The sequence below is a fragment of the Ahaetulla prasina genome, chromosome 2 (genome assembly GCF_028640845.1).
Source record: "Ahaetulla prasina isolate Xishuangbanna chromosome 2, ASM2864084v1, whole genome shotgun sequence".
Lineage (NCBI taxonomy): Eukaryota > Metazoa > Chordata > Lepidosauria > Squamata > Colubridae > Ahaetulla > Ahaetulla prasina.
The window spans coordinates 286,384,055-286,403,313 of record NC_080540.1 but is presented as its reverse complement, the minus strand read 5'-3'; the positions used below and the strand labels follow the sequence as shown (position 1 = coordinate 286,403,313).

Sequence of the window (19,259 nt, the reverse complement as noted above, 5' to 3'; positions counted from 1 at the left end):
TATAGTACATTACTCTAAAAATTGTAATTGCTCTGAATAAAAGTATTTATTTCTCTTTAGAGAATGATGGTGGGTCAATTTACAGATTTTTCCCATTTAGTTATAAAAAAATCTTCTATATAATATATGTACAAGAAATCAGGACACAATTTCTTTTCTTTTCTTTTTTTTTCAACTGGGAAACAATCTGTTTTCCTGATCTATTCTTGCAAAAAATGCACAAATAAAAAAAAGAAAAAGAAGAAAAAATGCTCATTATTTAGTGCTTGCCGGGTTGTCGCTACAGGATCGCCAACTTGGCATCGAAAAAGCTCAGCTTCAGCCTTCAGGAACTGCTTGACATCGCCAAACAAATAAAATAAAAAATAAAAATGAGACTTTTGAAGTCGTAAGACACAAAATAAAAGAGTAGGGTCCTTTCTTTCTTTTTTCTCCCCCCCCCTTTTTTTCTTTCTTTTCTTAACAAGATATCTACATCAAAAATAGAATAATAAAATAATAATAATAATAATAATAATAAGAGCTGAAAAAGGGCATTGGTTTTTAATGCTATTAGAAAGCTATATAAATGTGCAGAGGTCTTCTTTTTCTTCTTCTATCACAAAAGACCAACGGAAATCATAAAAGCGCTTCCAATTTCCAGAAATTTTTATCTGGGAGTCTCTTTCTCTCTCTTTTTTTTAAAGTACCTGTAAAGAAAATGGAGAGGAAAGACAATGAATGATGATGTTTTAAATCAGGGGTCTCCAATTTTGGCAACTTTAAGCCTGGTGGACTTCAATTCCCAGAATTCCCCAACCAGCTTTGCTTTGGTGGCTGGGGAATTCTGGGAGTTGAAGTCCGCCAAGCTTAAAGTTGCCAAGGGTGGAGCACCCTGTTTTAAATGATGTATAATTGTTCTTTCAAGTCAAAAGCTACAACCCAGCAAACCACGGAGAGCCTAACACAAGCTTCCCTATACACCGAAGTCTCAAGATGGCTGTGATAGTTTAACTGAACTTGCCAAGAGCCTCAATTTTCCACAGAAATCCACTTCTCATCATTCTTCTCTTCTCGTTCAGCTGAAAATTAGTCCAACGGAACTCAATGGGGGCACGCAGAAAGATTGAGCTGTCACTGGCTTAAGTTCCTGTTATTTCTTACAGAAATTGGAAGGAGGGAGGGGGAAGAATTGGAAGGGGGGAGTCCCATCTGCCTCTTGTCTGGTGCAAGAAATGAGGCACTGCCTGCAGATAAATAAGTGAATGAGCAGATAGGCCGCACCGGGGAGAAGAGCTCAAAGGGAGTTCTTCAGAATTGGTAGCCATTGTGACGGACAACAGTGTCTGTAAACACTGGAGGCTTCGGTCTAAATAAGAGCTTAGTCAAAGAAATCTGTCTTGAAAGCATCATACATCAAAATGGTATTTTGCTCCATCTTCTCGGGGCGCTGCAATAAAGCATTCCTGGGGATTGGTCTCATTTTTAAACTGTTATACTGAATGCACTTTTTTTTTTTAAAAAAAATAACTTTTTAAAAAGGGGAAGAGAGCCCTGTTTCTGTTTAGGGTTCCATTTCAAACACATTGCTGCTAAGCATTCTGAGGAGGGATTTTTCTAACTCAGAATTTTGCAGCACCTCAGAAATATGGTTTCATTCCTTGCCGTTCCCCACTACATGGAATTCAAAATATAAGGGAAATATTTGTTGTATGCTACCCAGAGTCACACTTTTGTGAGGTGTGTGGCCATAGGAGAGTTGGAGAGATGCAGATTAGGGAGGAAGGGAGGAAGGGAGAAGGGTGTATTAAAGAGATATGTGAGAGGGAGGGAGGGAGGGAGGGAGGTGGGTGACCATATGAGAGATGGAAACATGAAGATTATGGAGGGAGGGACAGAGGGAGGGAGGAAGGAAGGAAGGAAGGGAGAAGGGTGTATTAAAGAGATGTGTGTGAGGGGGGAAGGGAGGGAGGGAGGGAGGTGGGTGGCCATATGAGAGATGGAAACATGAAGATTATGGAGGGAGGGACGGAGGGAGGGAGGAAGGAAGGAAGGGAGAAGGGTGTATTAAAGAGATGTGTGTGAGGGGGGAAGGGAGGGAGGGAAGGAGGGAGGAAGGAAGGAAGGAAGGAAGGAAGGAAGGAGAAGGGTGTATTAAAGAGATGTGTATGTGAGAGAGAGAAAGAAAGAGAGAGGAGAGAGAGGGAAGGAGGGAAGGAGGAAGAGAGAGGGGAGAGAGGGAGGGAAGGTGTATTAAAGAGATGGGTGTGTGAGAAAAAGAAAGAGAGAGGAGAGAGAGGGAGGGAGAAAGAGAGAGGGGAGGGAGGGAGGGTGTATTAAAGAGATGGGTGTGTGAGAGAGAGAAAGAAAGAGAGAGGAGAGAGAGGAGAGAGAGAAAGAGAGGGAGGAGGAGGGAGGTGTATTAAAGAGATGGGTGTGTGAGAAAAAGAAAGAGAAAGGAGAGAGGGAGGGAGGGAGAAAGAGAGAGGGGAGGGAGGGAGGGGAGGTGTATTAAAGAGATGGGTGTGTGAGAAAAAGAAAGAGAGAGGAGAGAGAGGGAGGGAGGGAGGGTGTATTAAAGAGATGGGTGTGTGAGAGAGAGAAAGAAAGAGAGAGAGAGAGGAGAGAGGAAGGAGGAGGAGGAAGAGAGAGGAGAGAGGAGGAAGGTGTATTAAAGAGATGGGTGTGAGAAAAGAAAGAGAGAGGAGAGGGAGGGAGGGAGAAAGAGAGGAGGGAGGGAGGAGGTGTATTAAAGAGATGGGTGTGAGAGAAAGAAAGAAAGAGAGAGGAGAGAGAGGGAAGGAGGGAGGGAGGAAGAGAGAGGGAGGGAGGGGAGGTGTATTAAAGAGATGGGTGTGTGAGAAAAAGAAAGAGAGAGGAGAGAGAGGGAGGGAGGGAGGGTGTATTAAAGAGATGGGTGTGTGAGAGAGAGAAAGAAAGAGAGAGGAGAGAGAGGGAGAGAGAGAGAAAGAGAAAGGAGAGGGAGGGAGGGAGGAAGGGAGGGAAATCATGAGATCATTCTACTACACTTTTCCCCCCAAAACCTTGGACTGTACCTGATTATTTAATTCTTATGCCTCTTCTCCATTGTCCATTTCGACCTCATCTACTTCTGCTGTATCCGTAGCCCGGGACAAGATGTCTGCCATCAGTGCCTCCTCCAGTTTTTTCCGTACCTGTTGCACTCGCTCCTCTTGCTTCCTGTTGAATAATGCAAGAATCCATAAGGGAAAGGTTTTTGGTTCAAGCTGAACATGGAATGCAAAAAACGGTCAGCCAGCCAGCCAGCCTGCCTCACTATGCTGCTGTGGAAGGGCTACGTGCTGAGACACACATCCTTCTTTCTGGGTAAATCACACACCTAGCAAATGTTTTACATCTGCAGAAACGTTCAGGTAACAGAGAACACCCAACATCAAACACAATGCCTCTGGTTGAAGCACCAATGGGAAAACTACTCCCACGTTTATTTGAAATTAAAATCTACTTTCCCTATCAAAGCAGCTAGAAAGCGAAGGGGAGGGGGGGGAAGAGCAAGAAACTTGAGTTCTGTAGATGCCCTAGCCTCATCTTTTCAAAAACCATTTTTCCCCTCTTCCCCAGGAAAAATCTATCGACATCATCCTGTAATTATTTTTCTAGAGATTGAAATGCTCATTTGAAATCAGCTCCCATTTTTAAGTCCTGAGAATTCCCAATCCACCCATTCGAATCTCCACCTTCTCCGCAGCCTCTGCAACCTTGGGAAAATTTAGCACAGCTAAAGAAAAGCACTTTGAAGCTGTGCTACAGGTTTTTTAATGGTAGTTTTATTAAAGTGTGCAATTGCGGAGATAAAAGAAAAACTAATAGAAACTAAGAAAAATATAGAAGAGTAGAATGAGAAAAAGTGAAAAAATACTAAAAGAAATATATATTAAAGAAAAATGATATATATACAACTTCCACTTTCATCATGACAAATACAAGCAACTGCAGTAGCTTATTATCTTCTCTAATACTACAACAAAAATACTCTTCAACATTCAATGAGCATTTTACTCATTTGAATTTTACCTGTATTTGTGGTTTTAGGTTCTTGTTCCATTTACATTTTGTAAGAAATTCGTGTTTGTTCATTTTGAAATTCAGATCATTCGGAGTTGATTCCAGTTTTAAAACAGGGTTTTATTTTATAGTTTTGGGATCTTATGAAAAGTTTTTGAAGAACAATGATTTTTCATAATAATAATAATAAAAATAATAATTTAATTTTTATACCGCCCTTCTCCCAAAGGACTCAGGGCAGTGAACAGGCATATAAAATAATACAATATATTACAATAAAAACACTCTTTAAAAAACTTATTCAATATGGCCTAAAATTTAAAATACTCAGGCTACTTTGTCAGTTGTAAGTTTCTATTATTGTTCATGTTGTTGTTGTTTTGCTATTAAATAAATATTCTATTGATCAATGAAAAAAATACTCTTCATCCAATGTCTCATCTCATATTTAAACAGATTTTTAAAACCTCATTTAACTCTAGTCAAGAAGAATCTATTAGCTGTGATAAGAAACAATAATCTATATATTTCATCCTTAATCAAACAAACTAGTTTATTTTAGTTTAGTTTAGTTTATAATCCTCTCCTTTATTTTTAACACAGTAACATCAGTTTCTCTAAAAATAAAACAAAGAAATGCTCCTTCCCCTATTAACTATGAACAACTCTTTACAACCTCCTCATTTGTTCATCATTTTAAAAATTCCATTACGAAACAACAAAATACACTATACATTTTTAACTTTGACCAAATAGCCTTACTTTATATTCCTGCACTTTACTTTTAACAATCTTAATCTTTATTTCCTTTGAGTAGAGTCCTAGGACTTGATTTGTAAGTGCTCCATCACTGGAGGCTTTCAAGATTGGACAACCATTTGTCTGGGATGATATAAGGTCTCCTGGCTTGGATAGGGAGTTTGACTAGAAGACCTCCAATATCCCTTCCACCCCTATGATTCTATGAATTTCTAAAACTCTGGTCATTCTCCCAGGCCTCGAGATAGTACAAGACCCTCCTTTAGTTATGCTTGTTTTATTGTTCTTCTGGTTGGCTGCGATTTCTTTTTATATGTATTGTTTTTCTTTTTATCTGTAAACTGCCCAGAACTGTCAAGAAGTCCGGTGCCATCAAAACTGGATAAATAAAATAAATTTTAAAAACCCAATATCTATGAATCATTTTATAAAGCAAAGCCTTGAATACCTTTTCAGAACCCACCAAAGATCAGATTCTCCAAGAGAAATAATTTACTTAATAGAGAGCCCTTGAATCAATAAGACCAACCTCTGGCTACCTATCTGAATTTATTATTATTATTATTATTATTATTATTTATTGAATTTCTAGACCACCCTTCTCCCAAAGGACTCAGGGCAGTGTACAGCCAGGCTAAAAACATACACAATATACAATTTAAAAACTAAATTAAGAAACTTATTACACAATTGGCCGAGAAATTAAAATATTTAAAATCTAAAAACCCCAATTTAAAACATAAATAGCATTTAAAATTTAAAAAAACTAAACAATTTAAAAAGTTTAAGCTAGTTTAGGAAGCGTGGAACCTAAACCAAGGAGATACCTAAATGAGGTTCTGCAAGGATGTAATAACTACTCCATATTGAGATGAAAAGCAGTAGCAGAAGAAGGAATATCAGTTCTTGTACTGTTCAAATAGGGAAATATAGAGAAATAAAAGAAATTCACCACAATGCTATGGGAGTAGAATTGGAGTATGGGGTGCTGTTCTAGCACTATGGCGAGATGAAAACAAATACAAACAAAATTTAAGAGGGGAGGGGAAGGGAAGGGAAGCCAATTCACTTTTGGAATATGAGAGATTCTCACTTAATGATGGCAACCAGGACTTCAAGAACTGTGATCATTAACCCCATTGTTACATGGTTTTTCAATTTATAACCATGTTGCTTAATGATAGGCTTTCCAATCCTAATTAACCAAGGGCAACCTGTACTACTCTTTAAAAAGGCAAAAAAAAAAAAATCTCTTGGTTTTATTTTTAACTTAAAGTTTTGGAGATCAAACTTTAGAGTGGAAATCTACAAAAAGAAAAGAGGAAGGCGTGGAATGGATTTAGATGAATCCACGCATCTAAATGTTTGATAATTTAATTCTTCCCACCCACCACCCACCTACCACTGCATTACAGCTTAAAAGAACTGAATGCCTTTAAAACGCTAACACTTTTTTTTTTTATCACGGATAAGATATTACTAAGATTTATTTTTCTTGGTTTATTACAAAAAACAGCAACTTGGATTATTTGCATGCCAAGACTGCAAATGTACTTGGTAAAACAAATAAACGACAACAAAAAAAAGATTAATACATAGAAGTGCTATACAGTGCTGTTTACAGAACTTTTATTTTTATCTTTCCATATGGCATATTACACAGAGCCATATTTTAGTAGTGTTTGGGGGGCAGAGGATGTCAAAACTGATGAATGAGATTTATTTTTAAGCAACATCCAGGCAATGTAAAAATATTTCTATAAAATATAAAGCTGAGGATCTGGATAAAAAGCTATTCGATCCATAATATAATTGTCAGGACTGCCATGTTGCCCCACCAGCTGGGCTTTGCTACATGCCGGTTTAACGTAAGAAATTGGGGGAAGGAACTATGGGGCGGGATAAAGGAGGGCTAGCTTCAGGGGAATCAGAACCACCCATTGTGCCATCCTGTGAGACCCACTGGCAGTTCCAAAGTCACATCATGAAATATTGGTGGCGCAGTGGCTAGAATGCAGTACTGCAGGCTACTTCTGCTGACTGCCAGCTGCCTGCAATTTGGCAGTTCGAATTTCACCAGGTTGACTCAGCCTTCCATCCTTCCAAGGTGGGTAAAATGAGGAACCAAATTACTGGGGGCAATATGCTTACCCTGTAAACTGCTTAGAGAGGGCTGTAGAGCGCTGCGAAGTGGTATAGAAGTCTGAGTGCTACTGCTATTTAGAATATTTAGAATTCTTTATTGGCCAAGAGTGATTAGACACACAAGGAATTTGTCTCCGCTGCATAAGTTCCCAGTGTACATACAACAATAGCGATATCAGTGTCATTGTAAAAACACATTCATCATAAAACATTAAATACAACACTTCATGATAGTCATGGATACTAAATAAGCAATCAACATAAATCATACTAGGATACTAATTAAACAATTTAAATTGGAAGATACACGTAACAAGTTATAGTCATAGGAGGAGAAGATGATAGGTAATAGGGAAGATGAGAATAATGATGGTAATACTGCCTTTCGTAGCTAGTACAACAGTATTGTGGGAATTAGTTGTTTAGCAGAGTGATGGCATGGGGCGGGGGCGGGGGAGACTGTCCTTGTGTCTAGTTGTTCTGACGTGCAGTGCCTTATAGCGTTGTTTTGAGGGTAGAAGTTGAAGCAATTTATGTCCAGGATGTGAGGGGTCTGTAGATATTTTCACAGCCTTCTTTTTGACTAGTGCAGTATACAAGTCCTCAATGGAAGGCAGGTTGGTAGCAACTGTTTTTTCTGCAGTTCTAATTATCCGTGGAAATCTGTGTCTGTCTTGATTGGTTGCCATGCCAAACCAGACAGTTATGGAGGTGCAGATGACAGACTCAATAATTCCTCCGTAGAACTGTATCAGCAGTTCATTGGGCAGCCTGAGCTTTCTGAGTTGGCGCAGGAAGAAAATTCTTTGTTGTGCTTGTTTGATGATGTATACAACTAATATAACGCCATCTTGCCCGCCAAGCCAGAGACTGTTACCAAAACAATTTGTTTGAAAGTAATTGGACAGCAAAAGATAACTAAGGGATGGGGGAGGGGGATGGAAAAGGGAACCAGATGCTTCGGGTGCGAATCTTGAGATTCAGCTTTGCCTACCTTGTAACCAATATGCTCATTAAGGTCTGTTCTTTGGCCTAAAGAGTCTTTGCTAGCTAGCCAAGTTGGGATGGCTGACAGTAATAGTGGGCAGAACGAAGGAAAAGTATCTAACTTTGGAGAAAGGATGTGTTAGGAGTCAGAGGAAGAAGCTAAAGAGAAAAAATGAACGAGTACCGCTGACCATCCTCAGAAATGTATAGCTCAGTAAAGTCAATAAATGTTGACAATGCACAATGTAGACAATGCAGAGCTATGGATCCAAGCTATTTGAGGGTTGGGGTTGGGGTTAGGGTTTTGTTGTGCCTTGTCCTCCCTCCTCTCCTCAGCCGGGCCCCTCCCTCCTCCTGCCGGGCCTGCTATCAGATTCAGACTCTGATAATGAAGAGGAACGGCCTGGCATGCCTCCAGCCCCCAGCCCTGGCACCATGCCGGACAGAATGTCAGGAATGAACAAACAAACCTCACTCCTACAGCATGTGAGCACGAAGCCAGCCACGTGCTAGAATTGCCGGCAGCAGATCCCGAGGAAGGGAATTCACAGTGGATGGATCCCCGCTTCCAGAGATCTGAGAGGCAACATCAGCAGAAGGAAGGGAGGGGCAGGCCTGGATAAGTGTTGAGTCATGGAGCTACACCCCATGGCCTATATAAAGGATCTGCTTTTTGGCATTCCTTGAATCAAGCAAAGTCTCATCTGGTTTGCTGAAGTCACACCTTGGATTCCTGCCTCCCCTGAGAAATCTGAAAGGAATTTGGCAAAGCTGCAGAGGCTTCGTGGCCACGCTTGATACAGACTTCCCAGACCCGGTCGTCAGAGGGGGAATGGGACATGACAGGTTTGGCCTGCCCTACCCATGCTGGCAGGGAGGGAATGCTGCAGGCCCCATCATCCAGAGTATTCCAGCTGACGGGGCCCCGGAGAAGAGCCTTCTCTGCTATTGCATCTGCCCTCTGGAAGAGTGGTGGAATTCAAATTTTTTTACTACCAGTTTGTGGGTAGGTGGGTGTGGCAGGGGAAGGATACTGCAAAATCCCCATTCCCACCCCACTCCTGCGGCCACCCAGAGATGGGATTTGACGGTTCTCTGAACTACTCAAAATCTCCGCTACCGGTTCACCAGAACCTGTCAGAATCTGTTGAATAGCACCCCTGCTCTGGAACATCCTAAACACACACACACACACACACACACACACACACACATTGGTGTGAGGTTGGCCCCAACTCTCCTGAACTTTTGTAAGGGCCTAAAAGCCTGGTTCTGCAAATTAGTTTGAAGCCCCAAGGGGGAGGTTTCATATGGGAGATGGTTGGTAGATTAATAATAGATCCCACCTCTTTCCATCTCATCCTATCCCGCCATCCCCATCTTTTAATTGGGATACAGTATTTGGGTGTTTGTAATATTTTATTTATGTCTGGTATAGTTTTTATCTTTTTTAAGATTGTAAGCCGCCCAGCGTTACCCTGTGGTAAGATGAGGGGCGAAGAAATTTTAGGAAGAAAGGAAGGGGAAGAGAAGGGAAGGGAAGGGGAGGGGAGGGGAGGGGAGGGAAGGGAAAGGAAAGGAAAGGAAAGGAAAGGAAAGGAAAGGAAAGGAAAGGAAAGGAAAGGAAAGGAAAGAAAGGGGTAGGGAAGGCAAGGCAAGGGAAGGGAAGGGAAGAGGAAGGAAGAAAGGAAGGGGAAGGGGAAGGGGAGGGAAGGAAGGAAGAAGGGAGGGAGGAAGGAAGAAGAGGAAGGAAGAAGGGAAGGGAAGAGAAGGAAGGGAAGGAGGAAGGAAGTAGGGGAGTGGAGGGAAGGGAAGGGACGAAGGAAGGAAATAGGGGAGGGAAGGGAAGGGAAGGGAAGGGAGGAAGGAGAAGAGGGGAGGGGAAGGAAGGAAGGAAGGAAGGAAGGAAGGAAGGAAGGAAGGAAGGAAGGAAGGAAGGAAGGAATTATGTAAAGCACATGCCAAAGATGCGAGTTATGAATGCACAATACTGCAGAAGGAAAAGCCAATGTACCCTATGTAGAAACTGCTCTTGTTAAGTTGGTGATCTCCTCCTTCAAACCCATCCTTCTACTCTGCCAGAGTCCTCTAAAAGATGTTGCTCATTCTCTGCCACCTCTGTTCTCAGAGGACCAGACCCATCATTTTCTGTAGGCAAACCCATAGGATTCCCACCAGGTATGGTCCATTAAAATCCTTCCGCAGCAGAATATCCAGCAGGATCTCCAGACCAGGGGAATATTCCCTTTTTCCACAGCTGCATGGTTAAGCTAGCTTGATTTCACTCCTCATTCCATCTCCCAGTTTTTCTCCTCCCGTTCATGTCTTCCCTCCAGCCTTTTTCTTGGGCTAAATTTCTCTGGGAAAAAACGTCACCAGTCTTTAAGCAACTAGAATGTCCAAGTTCTTTTTAAGCTTCTACCTTCTCCTTTTGTAGTGTAACTGTTACCTCTTTTGGAGGGAAAAGCAGGGATCAGATAAATGGCTGCAAGTATCACTAGGAAAACGTAGGATAGACCCCGGGAGAAAATATCAAATTATTCCCAGACACCCCTTTGACCTCCAATGGACAGAGCTTTGAAATATCAGTCTTTTCAATTATTACATCGAAGTACCCTGTATTTTTCAGAGTATGAGACGCATCTTTTTTCCCCAAAAAATGGGTGAAAATCTGGGTGTGTCTTATACTCCGAACGTAGCCCTGCCCAGCTTCTCAAAGGGAGGTTTCAGAGGCTGAAAAAAGCATCAGAAACGAAGCTTCAAAAAAGAAGCCCCCCAACAGAGCTTCAGAGGTTTTTTTTTCTGAAGCTATTTCAAAGGCTTTCAGAGGCAGAAAAAAAAGTGTTTTCTGAAACGGAGTTTTAAAAGTTTCAGAGACAGGAAAGAAAGCAAAAAAAAAAAAAAAAAAGCAAGGCAAGAAGCTCACAACCAAGGAACCTGTTGCTAAAATTCACCTCTGGGAACAGCTGATTGGCGGTATTCCGGGAGGCCGATCCACCTGCCAATCAGCCTTTTTCTTATTTTCCTCCCCAAAAACTATGGTGCGTCTTATATTCTGGTGTGTCTTATACTCCAAAAAATATGGTACATCTTCAGCTAATCAGATAAGGCATCTTGGCAGTAGAGATTTGTCCAGAGGTTTTGTTCTTTGAGATCCAAAGTCTGCAATGGCAGCTTTATTGAAGATGTTGGGAGAATCCTTTCCCTTACTGGATTCATTTCCCTTCTCAGCTGGTTTGCTTTTCTGAGGGAATAACTCGGAACTCCGAGATCCCTTCCCTTCTCTGTTGTTGACATTCTTTCTCCTTCTTCTTCCTCTTCTCCTTTTCTGCTCCTTCTCCTCTCTTCTCCCTCCCACCTTTCTCATTCGCCTCCTTTTCCTTCTCCTAGAACAGGGGTCTCCAACCTTGGTCCCTTTAAAACTTGTAGATTTCAACTTGAAGTCCACATGTCTTAAAGGGACCAAGGTTGGAGACCCCTGTCCTAGAAGGTCTACTGTTGTTGTTTCTTTCTAGATGAAAGCCATTCCCCCCCCCATGTCCAAGACACATTTAGAATAGAATAACAGAGTTGGAAGGGACCTTGGAGGTCTTCTAGTCCAACCCCTTGCTTAGGCAGGAAACCCTACACCACTTCAGACAAATGGTTATCCAACATCTTCTTAAAAACTTCCTGTGTTGGAGCATTCACAACTTCTGGAGGCAAGTCGTTCCACTGATTAATTGTTCTAACTGTCAGGAAATTTCTCCTTAGTTCTAAGTTGCTTCTCTCCTTGATCAGTTTCCACCCATTGCTTCTTGTTCTACCCTTAGGTGCTTTGGAGAACAGCCCGACTCCCTCTTCTTTGTGGCAGCCCCTGAGATATTGGAACACTGCTATCATGTCACCCCAGTCCTTCTTTTCCTTAAACTAGACATACCGAGTTCCTGCTACCATTCTTCATATGTTTTAGCCTCCAGTCCCCTAATCATCTTTGTTGCTCTTTGCACTCTTTCTAGAGTCTCAAATAATAAATGTTTTTCAAATAATATTTTTTTCCCCCGAAAGAGTCCATCAGTTCTGGCTTCAGGTTTTAAGAACTTTGCAAAATGTGTTTTTTAGAAGGCCCCCATTTAGGCCATTAAATCCCTTGCTATGTGCAAGAATATAAATTAAAATATCTCTAACGAATGCAGCTTTTGCCAGATCATACAGGAAAAGGTAAGCCCATCTCCTTTTCTAGGTTTTAATGTCAGCTCACTTTTGCTATTTAAATATTTGTTCTGACAGAGCCAAAATTCTTCTACCTATAACTCAAAACCATTATTTTGTATCCGGCTTTTCAGGATCTTGATTGCTGTCTCTGTGATATCCCTTCAGTTGTCTCTTCTCAAGGTTAAGCATTCTCAATTTGTTCAATCTCTAGTCACTCTATATAATTTCTGTCTGCTGATAATCCTAGGTTGCATTAACAGAGGGACAGAAGCAGTGGTGAAATTCAATTTTTTTTTACTGCCGGTTCTGTGGGTGTGGCTTGGTGGGCGTGGTGTGACTTGATGGGCATGGCAAGGGAAGGATACTGCAAAATCTCCATTCCCTCCCCAATCTGGGGCCAGCCAAAGGTGGTATTTGCCGGTTCTCTGAACTACTCCAAATTTCCGTTACCGGTTCTGCGAACTGCTCAAAATTTCTGTTACCAGTTCTCCAGAACCTGTCAGAACCTGCTGAACGTCACCCCTGGACAGAAGGTGAAGTATTAATATTGCTTTATGAAGCCTTAGTAAGATCACACTTCGAATACTGCATCCAGTTTTGGTCCCCGCATTGCAAGAAAGATGTAGAGACTTTGGAAAGAGTGCAGAAAAGAGCAACGAAGATGATTAGGGAGCTGGAGGCTAAAACGTATGAAGAACGATTGAAAGAACTGAGTTTGTCTAGTTTAATGAAAAGGAGGTCTAGGGGTGATATAAACAGCAGTTTTCCAGTATCTAAGGGGCTGCCACAAAGAAGGAGGAGTCAAGTTATTCTCCAAAGTACCTGAAGACAGAACAAGAGACAATGGATCAGGGGTGGGTCCTACTTACTTTTACTACCGGTTTGCAATGGGGCTGTGCATGTGCACGAGCAAAGCTTCCTGATGAAGTCCGGGTCAATGGGCAGAGCCTCCCACCGGTTTTACTACCGGTTCTTGCGAAACGGTCCGAACCGGGGCCAACCCACCACTGCAATGGATGGAAACTAATCAAGGGGAGAAGCAACCTTGAACTAAGGAGAAATTTCCTGACAGTGAGAGCAAGCAAACAGTGGAACAGCTTTGCCTTCAGAAGTTGTGGGTGCTTCATCACTGGAGGCTTTTAAGAAGAGACTGGACAGCCACTTGTTTGAAAGGGTAGACTGTTTCTGTCGTGTCCCACTCCTCCGCTGACGGCCGGGTCAGGGAAATCCGAATCAGGCTTGCCTCTGCAGCTCTGCCCAAAGTCCTAGCAAAGTCCTCAGAGCAGGCAGGAGACCAGAAAGTGACTTCAGCAAGATAAGTTCGACTTTGCCTGACTCAGAGACTGCCAGAAAGCAGATCCTTTATATAGGCCATGGGGTGTGGCTCCATGACTCAGCACTCATTAAGGCCTGCCCCTCCCTTCCTTCTGTTGCCTCCGCCTATCCAGTCTTCTGATGCGAGGGTCACTCCAATCAGCAGCTGTTGGAAATAAACTTTCCTCAGGCTCACATGCTGTGGAGGAGGGGGAGGGGTCTAGCTGCTCCGTTTGCCTGGGCATGGAGCCAGGGCTGGGGCCGGGGGATGCTCCCTCCTCTGCAGCCTGCTTGGGCATGGAGCCAGGGCTGGGACCGGGAGATGCCCCCTCCTCTTCAGCCTGTCTGGGCATGGAGCCAGGGCTGGGGCCGGGAGGACATTCTTCAGCGTTCGGAAGCAGATAAGCAGACCCCGGCTGCGGTGAGAGCGGGCAAGACACAACAGTTTCCTACTTGAGCAGGACTTTGGACTAGGTCCAATGTCCCATCCAACTCTGTTATTTAGTTATTCCTTGTAAGCCTTTCTTTACACCCATTGCGGTTTGGCTGAATTATTTTTAAAATGTGACATCCAGAATTAAACATAGTACTTAAGGCAGGATCTGCAATGCGTGGGATGGAGAAGAATGGATCATCAATCCGAAACAAACATCTTTGTTTCCTCTAAGTAAAAAACAGAGTTGCAGATCTTTTGAGGAAGCATCAAGCTCTGGGAAGTCCTGGGGGTGGGAGGGGGGGAGGGTTGGCGGATGAGGGTGGAAGATGGTACATGGATTGATTAAAAATGTACAGGTATGACGGAAGGTATGTAACCGAAAAGCAAAAGAATTTGAAATGAAATCGGGGCTGCTCAAATACCACTTCAGACTGAACTGGTGGGAATAAGGGATTGGAAAGGGGGAGGAGGAGAGAGAGGGAAAGAAGGAAGTAGGATGGAAAGAAGAGAGAAGGATGGAAGAGGAAGGGGAAGAAGAGAGGAGTGGGGAGGGAGGAGAGGAAGTAGAAAAGGGAAGAAGAAGGAGGATGGGTAAGTAGAAGAAGGCAGAGAAGGGTAGAGGAGAAGGGAAGGTGAAGTTAAGGAAGGAAGTGGTAAACGAGCAGGCCCGAATAGGTAACAAATGAAAGTTAAAAGGTGATGGATAAATGACTGTACATTAAATATGATGACAGAAAATGAAAAAAAAAAAACCTTTTGGGAAAATAAAAAATAAATAATTTTTTTTAAAAAAAGGAGGAACCCTACAATAGACGCTGAGCTACTTTTCTCTCTTATAGATTTTATAAGAATCAGGGATACAGCTTTTAAAAAAAACCCAGACAGCAGCCGTCTTCCTCTCAACAAATCATGTGAAAAAGCATCATTACAAGTTAAATAAGAGTTCTGCGCCAGAAGCAAATGATTTGTCCATTAAAATGTTCAGCTTGATTTCCAGTCCTAATTTGTAGAAGCAGAACTGTGCGGAGGGGGAAAAAAAGATCCCTTCTATGCAAACGAATCAACCATTTGTGCCGATATATATATATATATATATATATATATATATATATTCTTTTTGTAAAAATGAATAGGGTATGGCAGGCTAGAAATGAGAAGCAGAGACGAACTTTCTAAAGCAGGCAAGTCTTAACGAAAAAGGTGGATAAAACAGAACGTATTCTGTGGTTTTAGAGTGCCCTCTGCTGGCAAATACAGGATATGTGAAATGCTGCTTTTTTTTTTTTTTTAAAGATCCTTTGGAGACTTTATTTTATGAGTCGATAGTCTTCTGCTGGAGGCAAAAAGAATAATGGGGGAAGAGAAACCCATGCTGTGTTAACTATTACACTAATATTACATTGCTCGGGATATGGTGAAGCTCAGAAATGCTTAGTCCAAAGTAAGTGGGGAAGTAAAGTAGGAGCAGTGGGGTGGTGTCATGTCCTCCGCCTGAATCAGCGGAGGAAGACGAGCCGGAACTGGTGCAGATGGAGATCGAAGGGGCGGCTTTGTTGGCTTGGGAAGAAAAGGGGGAGGAGTAGCCCAGTCATGCCAGAGCCTTTCAGGATTGGGACGGCTTATAGGCAGGAAGGAAGTTGGGGGGGCAGGATGACCAGGAGAGACTAAGCAGTGTTGTTGTGACCCAGGCCCAAGTAAGTAAGTAAGAAACTCAGTCCGTGAAAAAACAAACTTTATTCGAACAGCGTTGTTCAACTCAAATTAAAACAAACGCCTCCCAACGCAAATTCCTCAGTCCTATCGCAAACCTTGGTCCAATTAGGCAAACTGCCAAAGGCAAACGTTTCTTGGCAAACGTTCACAAGTCACAAAAATAAAGGCAAGATGTAGATGAAGCAGAAGATGAAGCAGAAGACGAAGCTACCAGTGTTGTTTTCCGTCAAAGCCCAAAAGCCGTTGCTGATCTGTTTTAAGCCTTATGGGAGGGGCCAATCATCTCTTGGCCCTACTCCTGAGTTGTCCTTTTTGCTTGAGCTGCTGTTGCCTTCTGGCAGCTCTTCTCATGCGTGCATTAGGAACAGGCTCCTCCTGTTCCTCTGCCTCACTATTATCAGGCTCTGGAAGCTCTGTGGTCCGTACCTCACTTCCTGATGACCTTGGCCCCACCTCAGTCTCATTACTGTCTGACTCTGTTGCCAGCTCCGTAGGCTGCTGACGGTCCACAACACAGTGAACATGAGAGATAGAGCTCAGGCGATGAGCAAGGACCACCCGCTCCTGATCCTCAAGCATGGAGAGTGGAGAGAAGGCAAGAACAGCACAGACTTACCCAACTACACAGGAGGAGAGCACCCCGCCCCTCCTCACAAGGCACACCTGGGGACTGAGACTTAAGGAGACGCTGTGGAGAGGGGCATTTGTCGGGAACAAACACTGAATTCATGGAGTGTTGAGTGCCAATGTTTGAACTTTCCTGGATTCCTTGCATTCTTTCTGGATTTCTTGTTTTGCAGCCACGATGCTCATAGCATTGGGCTGGACTATTTGCAGCCAGAGGCTGCTTGAGGTGTATGTATCTGTGTGTGTCATCACTTTGTTCTGGGACTTGCTAAAATTTGGGAGCGTTTGGAGAAATTTGGAACAATAAAGAGGTGGTTTGAACTGCCAGCTGCCTGTGTTATCTCTGTGCCATGCCCCAGGTCATCACAGGTGGTGGGATATTGGAGATCATGCAGCTGTGTCCTTTTCTTCCGTTCAAATGTTTCCAAAAACTGATCAATATTTAACAAGTTTTGGTAGCTATCTTACTGAGATTCATTTAACCTAACCAAATGAGGTTCCAATGGCAGCTGGGGAATTCTGGGAGTTTGAAGTCCATACTTCTGAAAGTTGCCAAGTTTGAAAACCACTGATTTGACCCACCCAACTTTAATTTACAAAAGTAAATCATCCAGTTAGCAGTTTTGGAAGAATAGCGATCCAGGACTATTAATCCTGGGCCCGGGTACTTATGGGACCACCTGCTGTTACCTTATGCCTCCCACCGACCCGTACGCTCACACAGAGTGGGTCTTCTCAAGGTGCCGTCCGCCAAGCAATGTCGGCTGGTGGCCCCCAGGGGAAGGGCCTTCTCTGTTGGAGCACCTACCCTCTGGAACGAACTTCCCTCTGGTTTGCGTCAATTACCTGACCTTCGGACCTTTCGCCGTGAATTGAAAACGCACTTGTTTATCCAAGCGGGACTGTCTTAATTTTTTTAACTTTTGAATTTTAATAATTTTAATTGGGGTATTTTATGAATTTTATGGGTCAAATTTGACGGTTTTAAATTTTCGGCCATTTATAGAATATGTTATTTTAATTTTTGTTTTAATTTGTATATTGTACTGTTTTTTAATCTGGCTGTACACCGCCCTGAGTCCTTCGGGAGAAGGGCGGTATAAAAATCTAAATAATAAATAAATAAATAAATAAAAATCAATTCCAATGTTACACTTCCAGTGTAACTTCATATTGCAGTTGTGATGCAATGCAGAACTTCTGATCGTTTTATCAGTGAAAATAACACGGTATCAGAGTAACAAAACTGGTTTATCCGAAAACACCAACAGTGTATTTTAAGATCTGAAAGGCTTATTATCATTATTATACTATCACTATGGTTATTCCACAGTGGACTGAAAAACTGAAACTACCACCTCCAATATGGAAACATAATCTGGTGCTCAGTGTAGAAGTGTTAGTTTCTCTCCTGCAACTTGATATCGCAAGTACAAAGAGGAGGTAGGATGTCTCTACCTAGAATGTCAAACCTAGAATGTCTCAGCAGCTTAATACTTAATGATATCGCACCTTGGTGTGGATTCGAATCATCAGCTACCACACAGCAATGGTCTTGGTTGAAAAGCAGAGGCCGCTGGAGGAGGAACGCTTTAAAAACTAAAAACATGGTTGTTCTGTCTCCTTCCCCACTTCAGACCCACGAGCTGGCCTTCAGCCAGTGGATTCACAGCTCTTATCAGTCCTGGCAGAGAAATTGCAGCGGCCTGCCAAAGTTCAAACAAATGACTCACGTAGCAAGACTTTCAGCTCTTTTTGAAACAGTTCAGCTAAACTTTTGCTTCCCGTGGAGTGAGAGCAGTCCCAAAGCTCCTTATATATCCTGTGGGGTGGGGCAGGAGCACATGTGCAGGGGTGTGGGGCTTTAGCTGAACTTCCTTTTGATGACGCCACCTCTCTAATCTTCTGAAGCACGGGTTAATCCGAGCTTGATTATTATTATCAGCTGGGTCTGAAGGCGTAGCCTGGGGAAGGGAGGAATCAGGGGATGACGGCCTCATTACATCCTCCAACTGGTCTGGTTCTGGCTCCTGGAGCCGAGCCACAGGCATCGGTGCTCCCGAGGTAAGCCTTACCGGCCCTTCCCCCTCACTTTCTGAGTCACTTTCAGGCATGGGGCCAGGTTCGGGGGCTGGAGTCACAACAATGGTGAAACCAGAAAACCTACTAACAAACTAACAGAAGTGCTAATTGTCTCCAGTTGTTCCACTGAAACACTATAGAACTGTGATGGCAAACATATGGCAAATGTGCCACAGGTGGCACATGGAGCTATATCTGTGGGCATGCAAGCTGTTGCCCTAGGTCAGCTCCAGTGCGCATGTGCGCACTGGCCAGCTTATTTTCAGCTGGACCTGCCCACGCCATCCCTCCCCTCCTAGGAGTCTCCACACAGCCCATTTTGGATGCCAGATAAGTACAGGGCTCGTGTGGAGGCTTTAGGTTAGTATTGGGTTTTGGGAAGGGCGTTTTTGGCCTCCAGAGGGCCTCCAGCGGGGGTGGGGGAGGCCGTTTTCACCCTCCCCAGGCTCCAAGAAAGTTTCTGGAAAACAGGCCTACCAGGCCTATTGGAAGTTGGGAAAGAGGCCACTTCTGTCCTCCGGAGGCTTCTGTCGTGTCCCACTCCTCCGCTGACGGCCGGGTCAGGGAAATCCAAATCAGGCGTGCCTCTGCAGCTCCGCCAAAGTCCTAACAAAGTCCTCAGGGCAGGCAGGAGACCAGAAAGTGACTTCAGCAAGATATGTTTAGACTTTGCCTGACTCAGAGAATGCCAGAAAGCAGATCCTTTATATAGGCCATGGGGTGTGGCTCCATGACTCAGCACTTATCCAGGCCTGCCCCTCCCTTCCTTCTGTTGCCTCCATCTATCAAGTCTTCTGACGCGAGGGTCACTCCAGTCTGCAGCTGTTGGCAATTGACCTCCCTCAGGCTCACATGCTGTGGGGGAGGGGGAGGGGTCTAGTTGCTCCGTTTGCCTGGGCATGGAGCCAGAGCTGGGGGCTGGAGATACTTCCTCCTCTTCAGCCTGTCTGGGCATGGAGCCAGGGCTGGGGCCGGG

At 43.5% G+C, this 19,259-nt stretch overlaps 1 protein-coding gene across 1 annotated transcript in view; it reads right to left on the bottom strand.

Moving 5' to 3' along the window:
* Nucleotides 1-434: 434 nt before the first annotated feature.
* The window catches only part of MBD2 (methyl-CpG binding domain protein 2), an 81,840-nt gene continuing 63,015 nt past the window's right edge, over nt 435-19,259 (bottom strand). The window contains exons 6-7 of the mRNA XM_058170747.1: nt 3,036-3,180; nt 435-689 (exon numbers count right to left, since the gene is read on the bottom strand). Of these exons, the coding sequence (XP_058026730.1) occupies nt 3,051-3,180 (130 nt within the window). The 3' untranslated portion in view covers nt 435-689; nt 3,036-3,050. The remainder of the gene's footprint in view (nt 690-3,035; nt 3,181-19,259) is intronic.